The 23,826-nt window shown below is 40.7% G+C and overlaps 1 protein-coding gene across 1 annotated transcript in view; it reads left to right on the top strand.

Moving 5' to 3' along the window:
• PCDH11X (protocadherin 11 X-linked) overlaps positions 1–15,645 on the top strand; it is a 700,409-nt gene extending 684,764 nt beyond the window's left edge. The window contains exon 6 of the mRNA XM_063142140.1: positions 15,057–15,645. Within this exon, the coding sequence (XP_062998210.1) occupies positions 15,057–15,448 (392 nt within the window). The 3' untranslated portion in view covers positions 15,449–15,645. The remainder of the gene's footprint in view (positions 1–15,056) is intronic.
• Positions 15,646–23,826: the final 8,181 nt, after the last annotated feature.

Raw genomic sequence — 23,826 nt, 5'->3', positions numbered from 1 at the left:
TTTTGATCTGAGAAGTTTATTTCAAAGTTCAGAGAAGTTCAAAAAGACTACATTACAGTTTGCATATCAGTCCAGGAAGTGTGAATCAGGACAGGTCACTCTAAAATGCAGACCCAATAAAATAAAATCCTTGACCTTCCCTATTGTTAAGAAAGCTATTTTACAACAGCTGAGCTACTAGTGCAAGCAGAGAAACTTGCAACATCATTTGGAAGATTATATGTCTATGCAACACCTTGTGTAACATTGTGTAAAAATTACTTTGACAATATTTCAATTAATGGAAGACACCGTTAATATTGCCCTTTTCAATATTTGATTGGTTTAACACACACACACACATCATTTGTACCAAAACAGTTAGACTTTGTATCCAAAGCCATTGTAGTGTTGTTGGATATGCCCTGTTAAATAAAAGAAGGGCCTATCAATGTTTTAAGAAGGAGCAGTTCAAAAGTGAGGCAGCAAATGAAATATTAAATGGAAGCCGTTGTTATTTATACCTTAAATCTAGCACAAAGTGCCACCTTCATTCTGATATTTATGCTGCTTTTTGGTTTGCGGAATGCATCAAATTCTCTGTAAAATAATGTGGAACCATCCATTACACTCTCTGATTCAAATATTTAAGGATTCAAGGGGAAATAAATGTTTTTCATGTTATCCCCATGGGGAATTCAGAGTAATAGTTCCAAGGAATGTGCCCTCATGCAATTTCTAGGATAATTTAACAGGATTGCCCAAAGTTACAATGAAAATGTATGGATACTATATAAATTGAACATAAACTTTGAATCCAAAGGTTTCTTTTTTTCCTTAATGTAAACCAGTTCACTCGTCCTAGATTTTTTTTTTTTTTTTAAAAAAAGAATAAGCTCTTTATAACAGGCCAAAAAGTTAAAAGTAACCTGTCAACGACTAATGTGCGTTCTACTTGGGTCTATGATTAAAGAGCCGTAAAGCTTTGGAACTTTTAATCACGGTCTTATTTTTCCCCTCAAATTTATTTAAACTTATATGGAGAAACTAAAATATTCATGGCAATCTGCTCCCAAAGGCGTTTTATTATTAAACCAAAAAGAGAGGGGGGGAAAGGTAGAGTATATTATAACAGCAATCATTTTAGGGGTTCTACATTAAAGCGTCTTGGTACTGACCTCATTAAAGCAACCCGACTTATACTAACAGATGACTTCTACTTTGTTCTTCATTTTTACTGTCATTTTGGGCCTCTTACATAGCAAAAGCTGCTAAATTATGCTACCCAAGTGGCTACTTCGGGCCACAGGAGTAATTCCAAGCCATAATTTCCTCACATTAGACCTCACTTCCCGCATAGACGGGAGTACAACCTCTAGCAAGAAGCTGGCACATTTCTTATTAGCTATTGGCTGACATGAGCAGTTTAAGCTTGTCATAGGCATCACTTGAGCAGGTTCCTGCTGAGCAGATAACACTGCAATGTGCTACTGGAGCTGTTTAATAAGAAACGCTTCAGCAACCGAGGCACACTCCTGGCTACCAACAGAGCAACGTTGGCATTGCCAGCTCCGTATGTATTCACGTATGTACTGTGTTGGGAAAATATGAAAAGTAGAACAGCAATGGCATAATTATGGCAATTTGCTTAATTGTGTGCTAATTGTTGCTTGCTTTATGATGAAATAAGAGTGTGTGAAATGGAAGGTTGGTTGGCAACCATCCAGAAGTGTGTCGAACTCCGAATTGGCTTTTGTTAAGACTTAGCTAGAATTAACATTCCATGTTAAACAACTGCAGCAGCAGCAACAACAAAAAACAGAGTGTTTATGTATTTATTTATTTATTTTTGGTAATGTTTTCTTAAAAAGAAAGAATGAAAGAAATGTACAGGCAGTATACCACATTAACCATGACTCAAAATCCTATCACTGCAAGAACTGCCCATCCTTTATTAAAAGGGATTCCCCAGCAAGTATGTGGGACATTCCTTGGTTTGTGTAAGAAGCTAGACCTAGACCTACACCACTGTTTTATAGTAGGGCTGTGCACTGCCTCAGAACTGAACCCTGAATCCAAAGTAGATCAGGGTGATTTGGACCTCCAAATCACTGACCTGAGGCAGGTCAGGAGAAGGCCGAGGTCGCCTGAAGCTGAAGCCAATTGGCTCCAAAGCTTCGGGCCACCTCAGTGCTTTGGAGCCGGCCCCACCCCCACCAGTCTCCTTACCTACTGCCTCTGCTGCCACCACCATCTTGGTTCTGGTAGCTTCCAGTGCCACCACCTGAAATGAAAGGGAGTAAGCCACACGATTTTAAGATATCGCAGTACCTCTATGGCAACCGTAGTTTGTGGCCATAGAGGTACTGAACTTATGGTCACAAACTATGGTGGCCATAGAGGTACTAATCAGCAGAGGCTGCACAATATCTTAAAATCATGCAGCCTACTTCTGGACATTTCTGGTGGCGGCACCAGAAGCCACCAGAAGAAAGATGGTGGCGTTGATGGAGGAAGCAGGTAAAATGACTGTTGGGGGGTGGGTGGAGCCTTTTCTGTGTGTCGGCTGCACAGCAAGGCTGTGTTTCACATCTGGAGGGCCTGAAACTCATCTTGGCTTAGGCACTGAGGCTGGTCGGGCAACCCCCGAGGCAGCCCCGAGGCAGATTGGGGCTGCTTCAGGGCTCTGGATCGGCCTCGGAGGCGGATCGGGTGGTGGCTGCATAGCCCTACTTTATATCGGTATTGAAGTGCACTGATCACTCTTGGGGCCCATTGACACATTCCATACACCACTTTCAGAGTGTTGTTTCCCGCTTTTTATTCAACATTCATAATGATTTGACACAAAATGTAGATCCGGCCCAGGTTAGCAATTTTCTATTCTTAGCTTTATGCCTATATCAGAGCTACATACATTTACATATTTCAGTTTCAATATTTGCATATAAAATGTATGTGTGGCTCTATTCAGAAGACACCTTTAACTATGGGTTTAACCATGGCAAATAAGGCAAAAAGCTTTATTCACCATGGTTAAAGCCATGGTTTAAGGTGTGTTCAGAATAGGGCCAGTGTGTGTGTGTGTGTGTGAGAGAGAGAGAGACAGAGAGAGACAGAGAGAGAATGCAGCTTTCTAAGAATTATACATCAACAAAAGTGGACCAAATAAGAATCCACTCGCAGGAGGCCTCAAGTGTTATAAGGTCTTCACTCCATTGTATTATAGGAGTGTTTACCCTTCCAATGTTGTAATATCAGTCTTTTAGTTGTCAAAAGGGCAAGGAGAATCCATTTGTACTGACCGTTTATAAACTTCCATGAAGCAGCTAGATAATTTAAAAGGACATGTACATTGGCAAATACTAAAGAGTATTCCAGTACAATCTTTATCTATATAATAACCTCCTCCCCCCCAAAAGGTGACTATTCGGCATTGCCAAAATATATGGTTAAAAGGAATATTAGCTGTATTATACCTCCAGCAATTAGCTGTATTAGACAATCCCTCATTAAAGAGATGTTGAAATTTTGCTGAATAAGATCCTTATTAAAGAGACATTGTGGCATTCAATAGATTTGGAGCAAGAGTTATTACTGAATAATTTATTTATTTATTTATTTATTTTATTACATTTATATACCGCCCCACAGCCGAAGCTCCCTGGGCGGTTTACAACAATTAAAAATAGTAACCATTAAAAGTATACAAAATTTAAAAAACTATCAAAAACATAAAAAACAGTATAAAAACAACAGTATCCATTTAAAAACAGCAATTCTGCGGTCCATTAAAAGCAAACTTAACATTGTTAAATGCTGTTAAAATGAATAAGGCATAAACAGAGATCCATGCATCCATGGATGCTTCAAAGTCAGATGCTAAAGAACGATCCATTGATTAGGCAAAATAGAACAATCAAGTTCCTTCTTCCATTCCTGCTTAAGACCACATATACCATATTTATCCACCAATAATGGATTGTAGGTTGATATTACTGGTTGGTCTCAATATATGTTTCCAGTAGTGAAGGAGACTCTGCAGCTATAAAGGAGGGCGGGCCAAACATAGATTCTATCAAACATTGCAATTGCAAGTATTGCCGTACCGCCCCTTTCAGGTGAATCATATTTAACAAGTAAAGCCGGGAATGACAAAAAATCATCCTCAGCGTCCAGTAGTTGATCCAAAGTAAATATCCATTTATCCATCCAGGTTCACCCAATTTTAATTCTCTCCATAAAGTGAATTTTGCTTGAGAAAATGAATCAATCAAATCTACCTCACAGGGCTTTTATGAAAACCATGGAGAAAGGTCTGGATAAAATGCAATAATTAAATAGAATTATTCTTTTGTAGGCTGGGGCAAACATCCCCCATCATCTCCGCATAGGCAAGAACAACACATTTATTTTTATCGTGCATTAGTGTCAGGAACTGAGCAACTTCTTTTGGAGAACTGCCCTTGTTATACTACTCCTACGAAATCCATGTATGCTTGTACATCAGCCATATTGCTGTGTAAAGCTGCTCCTCTTTTTGACAGGGAGCTCCACAGCGTTCTGTTACTTAATGAAGTATTTAATGCGACAGAAAGGTTTAATTAATTAATTAATTTTATTTATTTATTTATTACATTTATTTAAGCACTGCCTAAACAAATGGCAGAAAGCAGGGATAAAAATGAATGGATATTGCCAAACCTAGATGTGTTACTGAACATGCCAAGTCTACAGGAGTACCTGATGAAGACATTATAGAGTCAAAATGGAAATACACCAGGTTTCCATAGGCATATCCAGTGTGGTGTAGTTGCTAAAGTGTTGGACTAGGAGTCCGGAGATCCAGGTTCTAGTCCCCACTTGGCCATGGAAACCCTCTGGGTAACTTTGGCCCAGTCACAGACCTACTTCACAGGGTTGTAGTTGTAAGGATAAAATGGAGAGGAGGAGGATTATGTATGCCATCTTGGGTTCCTTGGGGAAAAAAGGTGGGATATAAATGTAATAATAATAAAAAATAAAACAAGTTGTTTTGAAATAGGCTAGTGCTTGGGCAAAAATTTTGACCATTCCATTTTCAGCATTTCATGAGGGGTGGAGGAAAAATGAAAACTCAGGAGCAAGAGGTGAGAATTTCAGAGAGTTTTCTCCTTGGGGAGGGGAGAGGGTTTCCACATACCTTTTTAAATATAATCCATTGTTGAGGGGGTTTCTTTCTTTTTATTTATTTTAAAAACACCCCCAGCACTTGCTGGAGCACAGGAGTTATACCTGAGTGCTTATTGGAGAGGGTGAGGTCACATGGTCCCCAATAACATTCACGTAGAACTGCTGGGCTTCTCCAAATGCCAAGTTAAGCGAGGGTGTTGTTTTGTTGCTTTTTGCTTTTTGAAATAGTAAAAAAACAGGAAGCCGCCTCAGCTACTGGCTACACTTTAAAAAGGTATGTGGAAACCCTGGCCCTCTCCCCAAGGAGAAAATTCTCCAAATTTTCCCCCTTCCTGTGAAAGAGACAGAAAAAATCTCTTTCGGAGGGAGAGAGAAAGTTCCCCAAAACAGGGGACAGGATTCGGCCCAGCACGAAAATGGACCAGTGTACCTGATTTAGCTGTTTTCAAATCCTATCTGACTGTTTATAATTGTAAACAAATTGGCAAAACTGTAACACTTATTATAAATTTTTGTAACTAGCTAGCCTAGAGTTGTGTTGTACGTCTTTCACACTTGGAGTGTTTGTATTATTATTATTATTATTATTATTATTATTATTATTATTATTATTATTATTATTATTTGTATCCCGCCTTTTGCCCAATACTGGGCTCAAGGAGCCTTAGAAAATTTAAAAACATATACATTTTAAACCTAGGAAAAGAAATGTACAAAAAAAATTCCAATATTAAAACAAACAATTTTACAAGTCCTTAACATAGATGAAGGACCAGTGCTGGCCTCTATTTTCGGGATCTGACGCATTGTTGTTGTTGTTTTTCCTGCCTCTTTCGCAGGGAGGGGGAAAATTTTGAGAATTTTCTCCTTGGGGAGGGATCATCTTTCTATTTTTTTAAATACCCTGGCACTTGGAGGAGCCCAGCAATTCTTCCAGAATGCTTATTGGAGGCCATGGCTAGACCAGGCCTATATCCCAGGATCATCCCTGTGCATCCAAATGACACACAGGGGATCCTGGGAGCAGGCAGGGAGGACCCCTCCATTTGCCTGGGATAATCCTTAGGTCTAGCGAAGGCCCATGTGACCTTGCCCTCTACAATAGGTATCAAATAAGAACTCCTGGGCTTCTGTAAATGATGGTGTGTGTTTGTGTGTGTGTGTGTGTGTGTGTGTGTGTGTGTGTGTGTGTGTAGTAGAAAGAAAACCCTTCAACAATTGCCTACATTTAAAATGGTATGTGGAAAATCCTGTTCCCTTCCCCAAGGAAAAAGTTCCCCAAAATTCTCACCTCTCCCAGTCTCTTTCACCCAAGTTTTCATTCCCCGCCACCCCATACAAAATGCAAGATAAATAAATAAATAAATAAAATGGCTCTAGTTTGTATTGCTATTGGGGACCATGTTCTTTTTGTTTTATATATGTTGCAGCTTTCAGGTAGGCAATAATTATGGTGCAAGTTATGCAATAGTATGCAAGACTGTTAAAGCCATTACATAGAAGAGACTGGTTTTGTTCCTGAAAAGCTGACTCAAAAAATCCATTCAAGTCAGACTATTTATTTATAAAACCTTTATACCACTTAATATACTAAAATCCCTTAGCAGTTCATATTAAAAATATATATAGCAAGATTAAAAACAAGATAAAATGAGATGTAATGAAAATGATTAAAACAAAATAATAGTAAGACAGAGCAGAAATCATTTTAATATGAGTTTTTCCAAGTTGCACCTCCCAAATTCAATATGCAAACCAGAGCATACTTATGTACTAAAACTGATAATTTTCTGATGCAGTTTGCAACTCCAAAAATGCACACAAATGTGCATATATTAAGGGAAAGTGCATAAACACACATATATACACACACGTATATTAGAGGAACTTGTACACACAAGCATTGTATTTATTATTCATTTACTTATTTGTACCTTGCCTTTCTACCAAGAAAAGATTAGCCTCAAGACAGATTACAATCATAAATAAAACTTGATTAAAGTCATAATAAAACAAATGCATTAAAACACAATTAAAAACGCAACCACCACATTGCTATCAGAAGAGATTGCTTGCAAAAAGAGTGCACTTGGAAAAGCATGTAAAAATGCATATATTAGGTGAAATGCATATTTTTTGTGCTGACATTTTTGCGGAAATTGCAGTGCAATGTGGAAATGAGCCAATATGATACTATGGTGGGAAACTGACAGAGTGAAACTGAACTGTACAAATGATGTCCCCCGATGAACTAATTCGAGTGCACCTTTTTGGTTTCCTCAGACACAGAGGAGTGTATTCCTTTTATATTGCAGAAGAGCAAGAATACTTTACCAACCTCCTCGTTCTAGCACCAGCTATTATTCCCCAGGGATAATCATATCCGGATCCTCATTTATGCTTGCTATATGTATCTTTTGTCTATGACAAAAAGCCTCCCTCCGTGGATAAGAAGAAAGGTTTAGAGAAGACAATTGGGTTAAATGATTGGTTTTTTGACTGAAGATAGCTACTGGCAATACTGTAACAACCTCCACACTCATCCCAAAGTGCACTGTTCTATATAATTATTAAAAGCTCTTTTAACCTATGAATGATACTGGCTGATGAACAATGAATAAAAGCTTTTCAACTATTGTGCTTGTAAGTCAAACTCAGGTCTTTCTATTTGAGGAGATAGAAATTCACCTGACAGCCTTACCACAACCACCCACCAAGGGCGGGGGGGGGGGGGAGTTCTTATTTTTGGGCCAGACAAATTATGAAACAAACATGATCCCACTGTTTGCTTCCCAGAGCAATTTTGAGTTCAAATAAGAATAGGAGATGTACTTTAGTGGGTAGTTATATGAGCAACAAGAAAACAAGAAAAGAAGACAGAGTAGTATTCTTAAGCCCGGGATATTCAGCCTCTTCCTGACCCTGCAAATAATGTGGGAGTTTGATCAGATGTATCAAACTGCTGCTCTAAAATACTGTCACAGCAGGTATACCAGAGTGCATAGTTTCTGTCTTTTTTCTTTCTTTTCATTCTTTTTCTTTTTCCACTTCTTTCATGGATATATTTAGGGGAGAGAGAGAGAGAGAGAGAGAGAGAATCTAAGGGCAAATATTGGCTTTTGTTTCCCCCTCTTTCCCCGATCCATATGATCAGTTGCCTTGCAATAAAAGCAGTAATAGCAGTAAATTGCATTCAGAATAATAATAATAATAATAATAATAATAATAATAATAATAATAATTTTATTTCTTGCGCGCCTTTCCATTTTGATTGAGTCAGGGAACAACAATAAACAATAAAATACATAATGCTCAATTAAAACATAATATACATTGTGAAAAACATCCTAAAAAACATCCTAAAAAACATCCTAAAATTCCACTGGATAGGCCTGCTCGAAGAGATCAGCCTTTATAGCTTTCTTGAATGCTAGTAGACTGTGAAGTTGATGAGTCTGTGAAGTTGATGAGTTGATGAGTCTTCTCCGGCAGGCCATTCTAAAGTCTGGGAGCAGCAGAAGAGAAGGTCCTTTGGGTAAAAGTTGTTAATCTAGTTTTGGCTGACTGAAGTCCTTCCCAGAGGACCTGAGTGTGTATGGGAGAAGGTGATCCCACAGGTAGCATGGACCCAAACCATGTAGGTCTTTAAAGGTGATAACCAACACTTTATACTTTGCTCGATAGCCATGATAGTCCTATCACAGCTATTGATAACCTTCCCACCACTGCTTGATCAAGAATATTTGGGAAACTCTCAGGCAAAGCATGCTTAGTGACTTCCCTCAACCTGGAAGAGGCGGAGTATGCAAACCAAGAACCCTTTTACTGTGCCCTCAGAAATTCTTGGCTGATCTGTGCAATGTGAAAATTGCACCAAGGAGGATGCCACTGGACTTTTGAATTTCTTATGATTTGAGCCAACATCTAGTCTCACCAGTGCCTGGTAATACAGTTACATCTTGGCCATAGTATGGTAAGCAATCATAGAAGTTGTGGACATTTCCTTATGATTGAGATCACTTACCATCTGCAGGTAAATTTTGTGTTGCATTTTTATGGGGAATGTAACTTCTATTCATGCCTATTGTCAATCTACAGCAGATCCAGACCATTGCGAACTAATATGGTACTGACACAAATATTGATTTGTGTGAGTGTGTAGAACTTGACTTATACTTAATGAGTCCAAATGTCCATACAACCTTTGGATGGGAAGGAGCTCTAGAAAGACATATCCATTCACCATCACTCAATTCTTCTGGTTGAACGCTGCAGTAGACAATCATTACTATTGAGTATTGTGTCCAGTTCTGGGCTCCACACTTCAAGAAGAATGCAGACAAGCTGGAGTGTGTTCAGAGGAGGGCAACCAGGATGATCAGGGGTCCAGGAACAAAGCCCTATGAAGAGAGACTGAAACAACTGGGCATATTTAGCCTGGAGAAGAGAAGATTGAGGGGAGACATGATAGCACTCTTCAAATACTTGAAAGGTTGTCACACAGAGGGCCAGGATCTCTTCTCGACCATCCCAGAGTGCAGGACATGGAATAATGGGCTCAAGTTACAGGAAGCCAGATTCCAGCTAAACATCAGGAAAAACTTCCTGACATTATGACAATGGAACCAGCTACCTAGGGAGGTTGTGGGCTCTCCCACACTAGAGGCAGCTGGACAACCATCTGTCAGGGATGCTTTAGGGTGGATTCCTGCACTGAGCAGGAGGATGGACTAGATGGCTTTATAGGCCCCTTCCAACTCTACTAATCTATGATTCTATGATTATAGACCTGGATTGGAATCCCAGATACCTTCACACCCTGCATACAGTAGACTCTGTAAGGCCTCTGGATAGAATGTGCACATTCCACATATTGATGAGTAAGCAGTCCCCTTCCACACACTGTATTATCTTCACCAGTGGGTTTGGAAATAAGCCAAACTAATTCTGAAGTAATCAAGAAGTAGCTCCTCCTATTTCTGAGCCATCTCAATTGTACTCCCCTGAGCTCCAAAAGACCCTTCCACCAAACTTACCAGCTGGAGTAGTACATACTTACCATCTGCAGGAAGAAGGAAGAGCTTCTGTCTTCTTTCTACAATGTAACAGCATGCAGGCTAAGCTCCAGTAGCCCTTGGGAAATATAGTTTTTCCCCCAGGGCTATTGTATTGCCTGTAATAAGAGTCTTAGCAAAATCACTAATAAAGACACAGTATACCCAAGACATCCCAGAAGCTGGGGACAAACAACAGAATGCAGGGCTTGATAAGCTCTTGGTTTGAGCCAGCAAAGCTGTTCTTATTTTGTTCAGGGAGAGGTTGTTCTTAAAGAGGTGGGGCTCAGTTTTGATGCAGAAGACAAATTTGTTTTGCTTCTGAATTACTTACTATTCAGGAAGGCAAGCAGCAAATGAAAAAGAGGATAACAAAAGTTGGAGGGGTAAAGGCAAGTGGATTACGTACAAGATGAAAGAAGATACATTACTAAAGTAGGCAGAGCAGATACTAAAGATATGATACGTGGTGAATATTCATAGAGAACAATATCCACATCTCATGCTGGAGTCAGCCAGGTGTTGATGAACGAGATTCCAATGCTGCTTATTTCTCAGAGCAAAAATGTAATATTTCATACCACTGTGTGTGTCTGTGTGTTTTCTTTTAGCAAAACCAACGTTTGCATCCCAATTATCTTTGATAGCCTATTTTATTACTGCAGATTAGTTGCTGAGTTTTGACTTCTTCTCCCCACAACCCCAGGGCTCTTGAAGTGTAGAGACCTTAAAAAGAATTATATTCACCACACTGGCTTCCATTAACTGGGGTTTGGTGGATATGCACAGTATCCCCAAATATAATATGGGTCACATCACACAGTCCATAGGATTTCCCTATAGAAAGGTGATTGAGGAGTCACACTGGTTCACCATTTTGGAACGGGAGAAAAGAGTTTAGCATTTGAGACCCAGCTTATGTCAAAAGCATAAGAGCCCTGCTGTATCTGTTTCCCACAATAGCCATGCTGATGCCTGTGGAAAGCTCACAGTCAGGACACGATGACAATCAATATCTCTTGTCGTCAAAGCACACTGCCTCTGAAATCTGGAGGCCTCATGCTGTCACCCTGACCAGTAACTATTGCTAGCTTGAGTCTCCATGAATCTGACTAACCCTGTTTTAAAACCATCTAAGCTCACAACCATCAAGACCACCATATCTTGTGGCAGTGAGTTCCACACTTTATTTATTTATTACAGCATTATTATCCTACTCTTCAGTCCGCCCCACAAAAAAAATGCTCCCAGGGTGGTTTACAAAGGTTTATAATAAGGCAGTCTCTGCCCTCCGCCTTACAATCTAAAAGGCACAACATAAAAGGAAAAAGAAATGGGAGAGAGAATGAAAAAAAAGAAGCAAAACCCAGGCACCACTATAATAATAATAATAATAATAATAATAATAATAATAATTTTATTTCTTACCCGCCTCTCCCTTTGGATCGAGGCGGGGAACAACATTAGAACAGGAATCAATACATCTTAAAAATTCTTGATTTTACATTGACCTGGGGCGGATCTACACAGCGTTCTGAAGGCGCTTGCGTGCGCCTCCAGTGCGCCCCGAAAACGATTGTGTAGATCCTGCCCTGGAAGAGGCAGAGGAGGAGGAGGAGGCTGGGAAATCCGGCCGCGTCCTTGCTGCCGCTGCCGCTGCCGCCGGATTTCCCAGCTGCCTCTTCCTCCACCTCTTCCAGGGCAGGATCTACACAATCATTTTCGAGGCGCACGCAAGCACCTTCAGTACGCTGTGTAGATCCGCCCCTGGATAGGCCTGCCGGAAAAGGCTAGTCTTTAAAGCTGCCTTAAAATCACACAGAGAGTTAATTTTATGAATCTCCTCCAGCAGGCCATTCCACAATCTGGGGGCGACAGAAGTAAAGGTCCTCTGGGAAACTGATGTCAGCCTAGTTTTAGCTGAATGAAGTAAGTTCACCCCAGAGGACCTGAGTGTGTGGGGCGGACTATATGGGAGAAGGCGATCCCGCAGGTAACCTGGACCCAAACCATTTAAGGCTTTAAAGATAATGACCAACACTTTGTACTTTGCCCGGAAACTAATTGGCAGCCAGTGGAGTGATTTTAATGTTGGGGTAATATGCTCACCCCTAGATGTACTGGTGACCAACCTGGCTGCCATATTTTTTGAACTAGTTGAAGTTTCCGAACTAGGTGCAATGGTAGCCCTATGAAAAGTGCATTGCAGAAGTCAAGCCTTGAGGTTACCAGTGCGTGCACTACTGTCTTTAGGTCTTCTGACTCTAAGAAGGGTCTAATTAATGTCTAATTTTGACATTCTTGTAAGTGATTTTTCAAGATTCTTAATCATGTGACGATCCTGCATGGATACAGGGAGATGTCTTGTTCTTACTGTCACCATCCAGATGTACAGGGTGATGGATGTGATGATGGAGGGGGCGGGAGTAGGGCTGAAATTATCCTCTTCCCACACCTTCATTTAACACAGGAGAAATGATGCAAGAACAGGGCTGCTGTGTGCAGTTTTCACCTGCTTGGGAAGGTGTTAGGATAATTTCAGTTGTATTTTTCCTATTGTTATGTCTTCCATCCAGATCTGTGCTAAATAAACATTTTGATCAGCTGATGATTAGTTGGTGTGTGTGAGAGTGAGTGAGTGATAAAGATACAACAAACACCTTAGAATCTCTGTACATTGTTTCTGCGAGAGTTGACAATGCTACCTCTAGCATCAAAGATTAAGACTTTGTTCTTTGCCTTCAACAACAAGAAATCCTCTTTGTCTTTGATGCAAATGAACATTCAGATCAGAACAAAAGCACCTATATTTAGAAAGCATCAAGACATGAAGAATGACAATGACTTTTTTTTATTTAAAAAAAGAAATGCTGAATGTGGCAAGAGAGTGTAAAGTGACGATGTGTGATCTTCTCTCTTCTGATTTAGAGGGGAACATTTTAATTGAATTAATTTGGAGAGAGTCTGCTGGGTGCCCTAAATTGACCAGACATAAACCTGAGCCTGTTGCGAATTGTCCTTATGATATTCCTGATAATGTTATTTCCTACGGCTCTTGGGAATCTGTACACATCAGTGGGACTCCATCCCCTATCAGTAACATAATTCATCTCTACATCCCCAACATACATAGGGCCTCGCTAGACCTACCAGATAATCTGGTCGCGAGTAGGGGCGACGCCGCGTTGCAGCTAGCGCGCACCGTCACCCCTAGCTAGACGTAAAGATACGACGGGGCAAGGGAAAGCCCCATCGCTTGCTCTGGTTTTTCCCAACTTAAAGGGCCATGTGCGGAGGAGCGCACCAACGTAAAAGTAAGGACTTTTTTTTTAAAAAAAATAAAGGGTTACCTGCTCCCACTGCCCCTGATTTCCCTCCCACAATGTCTGATGCCCCCCCCTGCCCGCTCGCTCACCCGTCCTCCCCCCGTCCGCCATGCCCTGTCCCCATCCGCCATGCCTGTCCCCGTCCTTCTCCCCCCTGTCCGCCAGGTCCTGTCCCCGTCCTTCTTTCCCTGTCCCCGTCCGCCAGGTCCTGTCCCTGTTCTTCTTACCCCCACCCATCTCTCCTGCCGGGTCCGTTCTTTCCCCTGGCCCCCATCTCCCCCCTGTGATTCCCCCCCCCCCCGGCCTGATGGGCACAGCACTCCTATGGAATGCTGTGAAACTCCTATGAACCCTGTCCGTGGCTTCTCCCAGCTACTCACGAGTAAGCGAGCAGCCGGAAAAAGCCATGGACCCTGCTAGACCTTCCACAGCCCCGGCCTCAGGCCAGGGCTGTGGAAAAGCCGGGCCATAAGCGAATCCGCTTATCCTGGTTCAAGGGAGGACTTAGCCCGGCCTGACCCCGGGATCCCCTGTGCGTCATCTGGATGCACAGGAGGGAGACCGGGCCTCACACCGGGCTAACTCCTTGTCTAGCAACGGCCATAGTCACTTGAGGATACATGCTATGACTTGTGACTATGTCATAATGTCACAAGTGCTGACTTAGTTCAGAATCCCCATTCATGATTCTAAAAATGTTATCAGCTTCATAACACCAGGACCATTCTGCTGAGAGCGGATACAGAACAAACACTGGCCAGGTAGACTGTAAGTGAGCTTTACTCCCTGCTAATAGTGGCTGTAAAGGAGCCATTTATGCAACATTACAGGCAAATAGGCCCTTTAAGGCCAGTATTTGCATAAATGGCCCTTTACAAAAAAAAAGGGGGGCTGAGATGCCATTTTTATACAAAATGGAGTCTCAGCAAGGAAGCAGCTGGCAGCATGCCACTCACTGGGTGCCTGCAGACTGCCTGGTGCCTCACTGCTCACAGCAAACAGGGTCGGGCAGTCCAGTAAACACTGCACGGCAGAAGTGGGGGTGAATTCAGACTTCCCTAGTTCTGAGGTGAGTGGCTACAAGAAAAGATGTATTTTTCAGTGGTAGCACTTCGCTTGAGAAATGTGCTCCACAGAGAGTTTGTATGGCACCTATGTCTGCGGCTGGCTGGGTGGGTGTTTCCCCATTGCCATGAGAAGGCCTTCTCTTCCCCCCTCCCCCTTACTATTCTAAGAACTGTTTCAAGTGCTTTTAATAGATTGCTCTTCTGCTGGTTTTAATGTGGTTTTGTTGAGATGGTTCTGTTCTTTGCTGCTGGTTTTATCTTGGCTTTCTTCTTTTTTATTGTTTGTATTTTACCTTTTTAATGAGAGTTTCCGTTATCGGGCAGATTAAAAGTATGGTAGATAAACATGACCTTGCCTCGTGTGATTCTTGTGAATTGTGCTAAAAGTGCCAAAGGAATACAGACGTTTTCAGTAACTTCTATTCCTCTTCTTCTCTCCCTCTCTCTTTTCTTTTAAGCTATTGAGGTGAACCTCCAAAAGGCTCTCGCTGAAGCTTCCGAAACCTGCACACAGGAATGTCTCATCCTCGGCCATTCCGACAATTGCTGGATGCCTCCTTCGTTGACACAGTTCCAGCAATGCAACCCTCCTTTGCCAGCTTTTGGCTTTCAGCAAGGATGGGGGCGAGGAGCCATGCCAGAGGGAAGACACACCCTGGGCAGGCCCCTTCCCAAGGATGATACTGACAAAGGTCAAGGGGGGCCCAGGCCTCAGTTCTACAACACCTGTGAAAGACATTGCACCAGCGAAGACCCAGTCAAAGTTATTCCTCTTGCAAACTTCATCCCTGCCCAGGCGACACCCGTGTCTGTGAGCAACGCCACTTTGATCCATGAGCACCAGCTATAAAGAAAAGGCATATCTTGACAAATTAAGCTATTTCAGGCTTTAAAGTGTGATTGTACATAGTCACAGCTTAACACGATTTTAATCCACATGCAAACCACGTCAGGTTTGTGAATATTTATGTATATAGGATTCAGAATGGAAGCTGAAGGATGGTATCCTACATAATGGATTGAAGGGAAATTCAGCTTACTCAGTAAATAACAAACAGCATGCAAAAAAGAAAAAAAAAGAAAGAAAAAAGAAAAAAAGTTTTTAAAAAGCCAAAAGAAACAAAAATGGTAAATAAAGGTGTGCTTCTTTCCCCATTGAGCTGCCATGGCACAAAATATCATTTTAAGAGGAGGTTGGTCTTCCTCTTTGTAGAAATGGCAGCATGTTTTGGATGAGATTCTCTCAGTGGCTGTAAAAGAGAGGAGAACTTCAGATAGTCTCTTTGCTTTCAGGTCATTGTTTTATCTTGTACATGATTATGATTATGATTATTTTTAACTACAGTTATTAGTATATAATCATGAAAGATCCTTGCAGTTCTTTACTTGTTCCCATTATGATGGCAAATCACAGTAAGAGTGCATTGGGATGGAGAACTTAGCTACACAGATTGCATATGCTGCAACCCACAATGCACCCTATGCTGTATACTGCCCTGATATGATGGGTGGTATTTAAATATATATATAAATGTTTTAAATAAATAAATAAAATGTTCCACAGATCTGTTCATACACACACTATCTGAAAAGACCTGAGTCTTAGCACGCATATGTTACATGCTAGGCCATACTAGAGCTGAGATAAAATTACTCAGAAGATGTTTCTGACGAAATTGCTGACATTTTTACTCATCCAATAGAATTTTTTCTTCAACTCTTCTCTATCTTGTTGCGGCCGACATACTACCACTGCTACGACCATGCCCCAGAATGATGCTAGGTCTGGGGCATTGTGCAGGATGCAAAATGGTGGCCAGGCTGACAGTACACTTCTTGCTGTTGCCAGTTGCAGAAAGAGCACATGAACAAACAAACCCCCCTTGGGGAGAGAGAAGAAGAAGCTGTGCTCCTGCCACTGCTCATTGTGAGCGCCACCTCCAAGAAACTGTTGGAGAATTTCTTCTCCCCCTTGAGAAATTCAGCAAAATAGCCTTCTGAATTTCTCTGCCTACAAACAGGTTGCCTACAAGAGGCCTTTTGTTCATGACTGTAGCCTCACTCTTCTATGGTCTGGCTTGGTTGGCAGTTTTGCTCAGTTTTCGGTGTGTTGACCAAAGTCAAAACAAAGTCTTTTGGGAATGGGATGGACAATTTAGGTTATAATCTTTTACTCACCTATCTGAGAATAACTCCCATTGAACTCAGTGGGACTTACTTGTGAGTACACATACATTGGATTGGGATGTTGGTATGGTAAAATGCTGTACTGAATCTCTGTCTCTCCCAGCCTTGCCAATGGCAGATCATTTGGTATAGTGTCCCACCTGCCCTGCCCATTCTACACACATTGGGGTGTGGGTGTCTGCTTTCCAATGAGTTTCCCATAATAGGCACACAAACCCTACTCATCACGATGAGGAGGAGAGTGTGGATGAGACCACCAGCTCTGCCCCCTCTGTCATATCTCCATAATTGTTCCAACATGTTGAGATGGCAAAAACCTATAACAGGAATACTTGGTGGCTCCCTTTGTTGTTTAGAACCCTGATTTTATGGGGTTCTAAATTGTCCAAGGAACCTCAACAAGAGGAGCCATCTCCCTAGTGAGGATGTTCACTGGTTCAACTTGTGGAGGATGACAGGATACCAATGCAGAGTAATGAGCTATTATAATGCATCATCTGTGTTTTTGTGGGTGGCCACCAAAGGCCTCCTGACTACCATCACCACCCTGCCCTTCAAAGGAAATTTGTGTTGTCCTTGGTGGTAAGCTAGCATCCTCTAGAAACAACATAGTGATTGTTCCCTCTGAACCATGTCAGTTCCTGTAGGATTCACTAAATAACTTCACATGCTGCATGTTAAGATTACTAGGCAAAAGAACTTGTGGCACTTTCACTTAATATATTCTGAAGCAAATCACTGACATTAGTCTAAAAAATGAAGGAATCGAGAAGCATATATTCTCAATGGATGTAATTATGAAGCCCCCCATGTAATGTTATTGCATAGCAGCTCAAGGTGATATACTAGGAAAGATTAGACATTCATGACTGATCTCTGTTTGCTAGCTTTCATATGCAGCATAATGAATAGTGAGCAAAACCTATACTAGATACAAAGGCCTCTCTCTCTCTCTCTCTCTCTCTCATGATCCCCTTGCATTTTGTCCCCCCAGCCTTTGATTCCTGCAGTCTTGAATGTTCTACATCCAAATAACCCATCTTTGTAACACAAATGCATAGCTTTTCCCAGTTCCAATGCTACCATAAAGAGGCAATTGAAATTTGATGGGGAGAAGGAGACAATGCTTGATATTATTTTTAAAAATGAATGAACAAACAAAAACATTTCCTGTAAAGAGAATCCCATATAGGCTCATCAGTGTAACTTTAAAAAATCTGTAATTTATGAACCAAACTTTGTGTGTACAATTGCTGTAATATAAAATTGCTTGTAAATTTATAGAAATTCCAAATGTCAAGAGTTCCAATGTATGCTGAGAGAGCTTCTCTTCATTATGTGCCCAGCAGGTATAAGTAGTTTTATATATTGTCATTCCCACTGTTAATCTATTCAGAACACATTTTGCTTTAACTTGTAAAGTAAAAAAAGTGAGTGAGGGAGAGAGAGAGAAATAGAAGAAAAACTTTTCTTTAAACCTTCCGATAGCATTTCATTCATGAAACCTGAAACCTCAGACTATCTTATTGTGTATCTTTTTCCTAGTTCTCCAGAATGTTTTGGCTGAGATGTGGGCACGCTAGAATTCGGCTGCATGTAAATTCTGGAGTACATGTTAATCCTTTAGATACTGACACAACCATTCCCTGCTAATTCGAGCTCAGTTAATAGTTTGACAAATTAATCTGGAACTAATCATTGTAGGCAAACCTTCACCAATTCTTCAGTGTTTGAAAATGTTCGCTCCACACTCAAAAGCTATTGTTATTTGATTTGAAATAGATCCGATAGTGCTTAAACGTACACACACAGAGAGATAATTACTCAGAACATATCTACTATTTGAAATTCTTCTTGGAGTGGGTTGTTTAAGGTGCAAGTCTATGCATCTTTACACAGAAAAAAAGGTCCCTACAATTCCCAACACTCTCCAGCCAGGTGAATTGCAGGACTTTTTCTCTGTGTAAACATACATAGAATTGCACCCTTATAGGCTTGTATTTTTTAAAAGGATAAAATCACTTCTCCAGGGCTGATTCAGACATCATATTGCAAGCTAAGCTTAAAATGTGAGATTTGCTTCTGCTTATGAATCCCCTTTTGTAATGTCTGAAACAATGGCACACTGTATTCAACATGGACCGGAATTAACTGTGGGAGAAAAATAATGATGATGATGATGATGATTTAATGATAAGTAAGAAATACTCAGAAATATGGGATTCTTGAATCAACATTCCCAATATATGATGTAACATGGAAAGAGGCCCCAGTGGGGGCTGGTAGGTCAAATTTCAATGGAGGTGAATCCATTCTGGCTTTTATAAGAACAAACCAAAACTCTAAAGGAGCTCTCCAAGGGTCTGAACCCCATTCCCAAACTAGATTAAGTACTGTAGATAGCTCCTTTAGAATTCTGGCTCATTCTGACTGAAACTCAGAATGGGATCACAGCCCCACTGAAATTGGAGCCACCAGCTTCCACAGAGTGGACCCAAGATCTTAATGCATGCTAGGATGTAGCATGATAAACTACATCTGAAAAAAAATAAGTGTTTATCCCTGAAAAGACACCTTGTGCACAACCCATTCAATGGAGTTTGCACATGTTGGTGAATTATACCTGTTATTTTCCCCAGAAATGCTAGATCTCAAAGGGCAGACTGAGACCTTAAGGGACAAATCAGATCATTTCTTTCATGGAGGACACAGTCCGTCAAACGAATAATTGGATCCAAACGTCCCCTTCCTGCGGCAGAACAAGCCATTCTTTGGAGGAAAACTATTTTGTTGGAAGGAGCTCCTTCTACTGGAGGAAGATAACCATTGGATACAAGCCCCTAGAGAAGTACCATTGGCACGAATGGACCTGGGAATTGGTAGTGCAATTTTAAATGTGGTTTGTAGAGAATAACTAAGTGGAGGATACTCCTCTGTGTCTTTGATTTTCCATGGGCATACACAGCCCTCTCTTCTGAACATGAAGACAAGACTCCTAAATCATGACAAATCATTGGTAAAAAATAGAGTCTCAGAAACTAGCTTTCTCATATCCATTTGCACAGCTGAAGTATTGGGCCATTTTTACCCATCCATCAAAATAAAGTGGCTCCATTTCCTAATGGCAAATTGAGAGTGCTGTCATGGAAAAATCAATAATAATAATGGACAAAGTTTACATGTTTGAAGAGGGCCATGGTTCCTGCTAGGTCCTACCATAGTATATGTAAAGGGACATATATATTTGTTTTCCTCCAATGGACTTTATTGAAGATTTAAGCTATATAGAAATAAATATAGATCTAAAACCATCAAGAAATAATACCTGTTCTAGAGTTGACTTCCTTTGACTTCCTAATGGCTACTAGTAATACTCTGGTCTGGCCCTAGCGTTAGGCAGAGTGAGGTGGAAGCCTCAGGTGGCAGATGCTGGGTGCTGTGGAGGGGGGCAACAATGGCAACCCCCTGGCTGTTCCCCTCAGTTGGAGAACAGAGCCATGTGTGCCAAATGGCCTCTCCTATACCCCTCAAGTTGCAGTGGACAATGCTGTCCATTGACAAGGACCCAAGTAAGATTCAGTTGCAGCCTGGTTGGCTTTTGTAGTTGGAATGGGGGTACCATCTTGTATTTTGCCACAGGCACTAGAATATTTATTGCCAGCCCTGTTAATGCTAGTCATTCTTTTATCTAAATTGTACATTTATATCCCATCTTTGGTGTTCAATGTTGTTATTTTCACAACAACTGGGTTGTCTAAGAGATACTGATTAAGGACTTCATGTGAACTTCATAGGTGAGTTGGGGGTTGAACCTAGGTCTTCATGGGCCATGACTACCACTCTAACTACTACAGTATTCTGCTTCTTCTCTAACTTGAAGCTCAGTCCCTCTTGTTAAGCAACAAGTAATGACACAATGTTGTGTTGGCTTAGAAAACTTTGCAAGTCCTTAGAAATTCCCACTAGGAATTAAAATCACAGATCAACATGCTTCCTAAAACTTCCAAGAGGTGGAGTAGAACACAACAGGGCAACCTATAAATTGTGCTCATAATAAAGTGCCCTAAGGATATCTTCAATACAAATTCTATGATAATCACAAGTAATGCATTGCAAATAAATAAATCACACACCAAAATGATGATGCAAATTGACTCTTGGTGCTTTAAAATTATTCTCTGCTCCATGGACCATATAGCCCAAGTCTATACTCTTCAATGTACATATATGTGATTGTGTGTAACACTTCAATACAAACTAGGGATGGGTGTTTGCCCTTCCATTTATCCTACAAAAAGCTTTTGGAGTGTTCCAATCAAATATTTGATTATACCTCTGCATGCCTGCTGCTGAAGCATCCTCCACCTTCCCAAAGATGAACAGGGAGAGCCATGGCAAAGGATGTAAAACAGAACCCTTGCCTTGCTTCTCTTCTCAAATATTTGAACAGAGTTGCTCACCTATATGAGCAGACCTGTCCAAATTCTCCGACATCCTATTCCTCAGTACATGCTACCTTCAGTTGAACTGACTCCACTGCAAAGCATTGCACATGAGGTGACATGAAACATCATGTCTGTGGCATTTAGCCTCCAATGCCTCTGCAAACCTTCACATAGGCAAGCTATCACTTCATGCTGCAGTCAACAACTAATAAACATCCTGTGTGAACTGACCCTAGTTTGAATCATGATCGTTTGCTGGAGTAGAAGCTCTGTTGCAACCATGGAACTCTCTTTGCTAAAAACAACAACTCCCTTGTACACACAAAGAGGCGTGTGAAGAGAGAGCAGATGCTCTTGGAAGCTCCACATGTATTGTGTTTTCAATTAAAACGTAACAGGGAATAGCAATGTGTTGTGGTCTTTTGAACTGATGTGCCCCTACATAAATGTTCTACATAATTTTAAAACCAATTCCTACATAAACGTTAAATCAAGGTAGATTTTTTTTCAATTCCAGAAATTGTAGAACCTGGTTTACTGGCTTCTTTAGCCTAGGAACACAGGCAGCAACCTTGGATCATGCCAAACTAGTCCAGTGTTGCTTCCTCTGACTGGCAGTGGTTCTCAGGGATCTCACACAGAGGTCTTTCACACCACTTGTACGGACACTTTTTATACTGGAAATATCAAGAGTGAACCTAGGACCTCTTGCATGCAAAGCCTGTGTTATACCACTGAGCAATATGTCTGCTCTGATAGTCTAACTCTGTATGCCAGATCCTTTTTGCATTAAAAAAAAGGAAAATAGATTAGAACCATTGGGCAGTATCCAATAGAGCCGTTCCACAAACTCAAATAGTGCTAGCAGAACTCTGTTGAGACTTTCTATTGCACGAGCAGTTCTGTCTTATAATTGCACCAGCTGTTCAGCTTCAGCTATTGGGAAGAATAGAAACATCATAAAGAAATAAATGAACTCATTGGGCAACTGGTTGCACAAGTGTAATGCACAACCACTTGCATGATGGGTTGTGTAACCACTTGCGCAACCACACTTCAGAAAATTCAACTTGTGCATAGTTCGGAACTTAGTTTCTGCTAGTGGAACATCATCTGTGCTACTGCAATGATGCAGTTGGATACTGCCCATTGTTCCCATTTCCATGGCTAAATTTTAGGACTCCATTGCCTGGTATTGTTTCTCAAGTGTAAATATTGTCTTGGAGACTTCTGTATGAATTTAGAACTACAAAAGCCATTTATATTTTATCACTCACACACACACATACACACACACCACCTAGCAGACTTGCTTACAGATTCACAGCTAGAAATGTACACAAATTTCATTTCTGTTTGTAAATTGTTTGAACATATCCAAAATTTGCAATCCCAAATGTGAACATGAGCAGGAGCATTTTCCGTCAAGATATGTCTGGAAATACCTGAGTTTCAAAGCATACTTCAGAATGTGCATCCTTCCCCCATATTTAGTCAATGCAAAAAGGTGCACATTTTTATGCTCAGAAACGTGCACTCTTCCCATTCAAATGAGCCAAAAACCAGGTTGAAAACAAAAATGGGAGTGAGCTGAAATGAGATTCAAAGTGATTTTTGGAGAATCTAGGCTGGTTCTTTCATCTTTATTCACAGCATAGGAGTGCCAATGTGCTACTCATGGTCTCCAAGCTACCACTGCTTCCCCTTAATTTAAATGGATGACACTTTATCTAAGTGTAGATTTTACTACATTATATGTAGGCCTGCACCTTCCATTGACCCAAATAGAAGAGGAGACATCAATGCAAGAGATCAATATGTACACTCATAGTATATAGAGTTCTGGCTAAAGGAAGGATACTGTGTCTGAATTATCCACCAAAGGAATATGGATGGAACCTTTTTCTAAGTACTCCAAGAACTGACATTGATAGTTGACACACCACATACAAGCAACTTGTCTTCTGTGTGATCTTAGTCATTCCCCACTTATTTTACTTTCATTTGTGATAAACTGTATTTCTGAAAAGAACCTCAAAATCATATACTGCATTCAGTTCCCTGTGCTACATTGATCTGTGTTTACATAGGGAAGGGGATAAAAATGTCTCCCTCAACATTTTTAATTGGTTATTTAAATAATCTTGCATTCCTAGGGATTGATTCACACACCCCTTGGTTCCTTTTCACTCAACACTTGTTTGTGGAATGTGTGAACTGATTCTGTTTCTGAGGTGGCATCAGATTATAGGAGACATCTACCTGTGGTTAAATTTGTGATGTGATCATCAGCAATGAACATCCTTGTATGAACTCATTCTTAGCATTAAAATAAGGAGAGGTTTGGTTTTTTTCACTTTTCCTTTTGCCTTTGGTTTATAAAACAAACAAGGAAATAATTCTTTTTTTTTCCATTTTGAAATAAAGCCAGTCTTTATACATATACTGACAGGGATTTTCAAATGTTCCTTTCATCATTCTAGAGTGGTTCAATTGTGAACAGCAATCTGCCCAGAAAGAAGAAACAGAGGTGGAAATAATGAAATGTTTGGTTGCTTAGTTTAATTAGAAAGCCACATTTCATTTGGTTTTGTGG

This window comes from Elgaria multicarinata, chromosome 15 (assembly GCF_023053635.1).
Source record: "Elgaria multicarinata webbii isolate HBS135686 ecotype San Diego chromosome 15, rElgMul1.1.pri, whole genome shotgun sequence".
Lineage (NCBI taxonomy): Eukaryota > Metazoa > Chordata > Lepidosauria > Squamata > Anguidae > Elgaria > Elgaria multicarinata.
The sequence above is the reverse complement of the archived record's forward strand: the minus strand, read 5'-3'. Positions and strand labels throughout refer to the sequence as shown.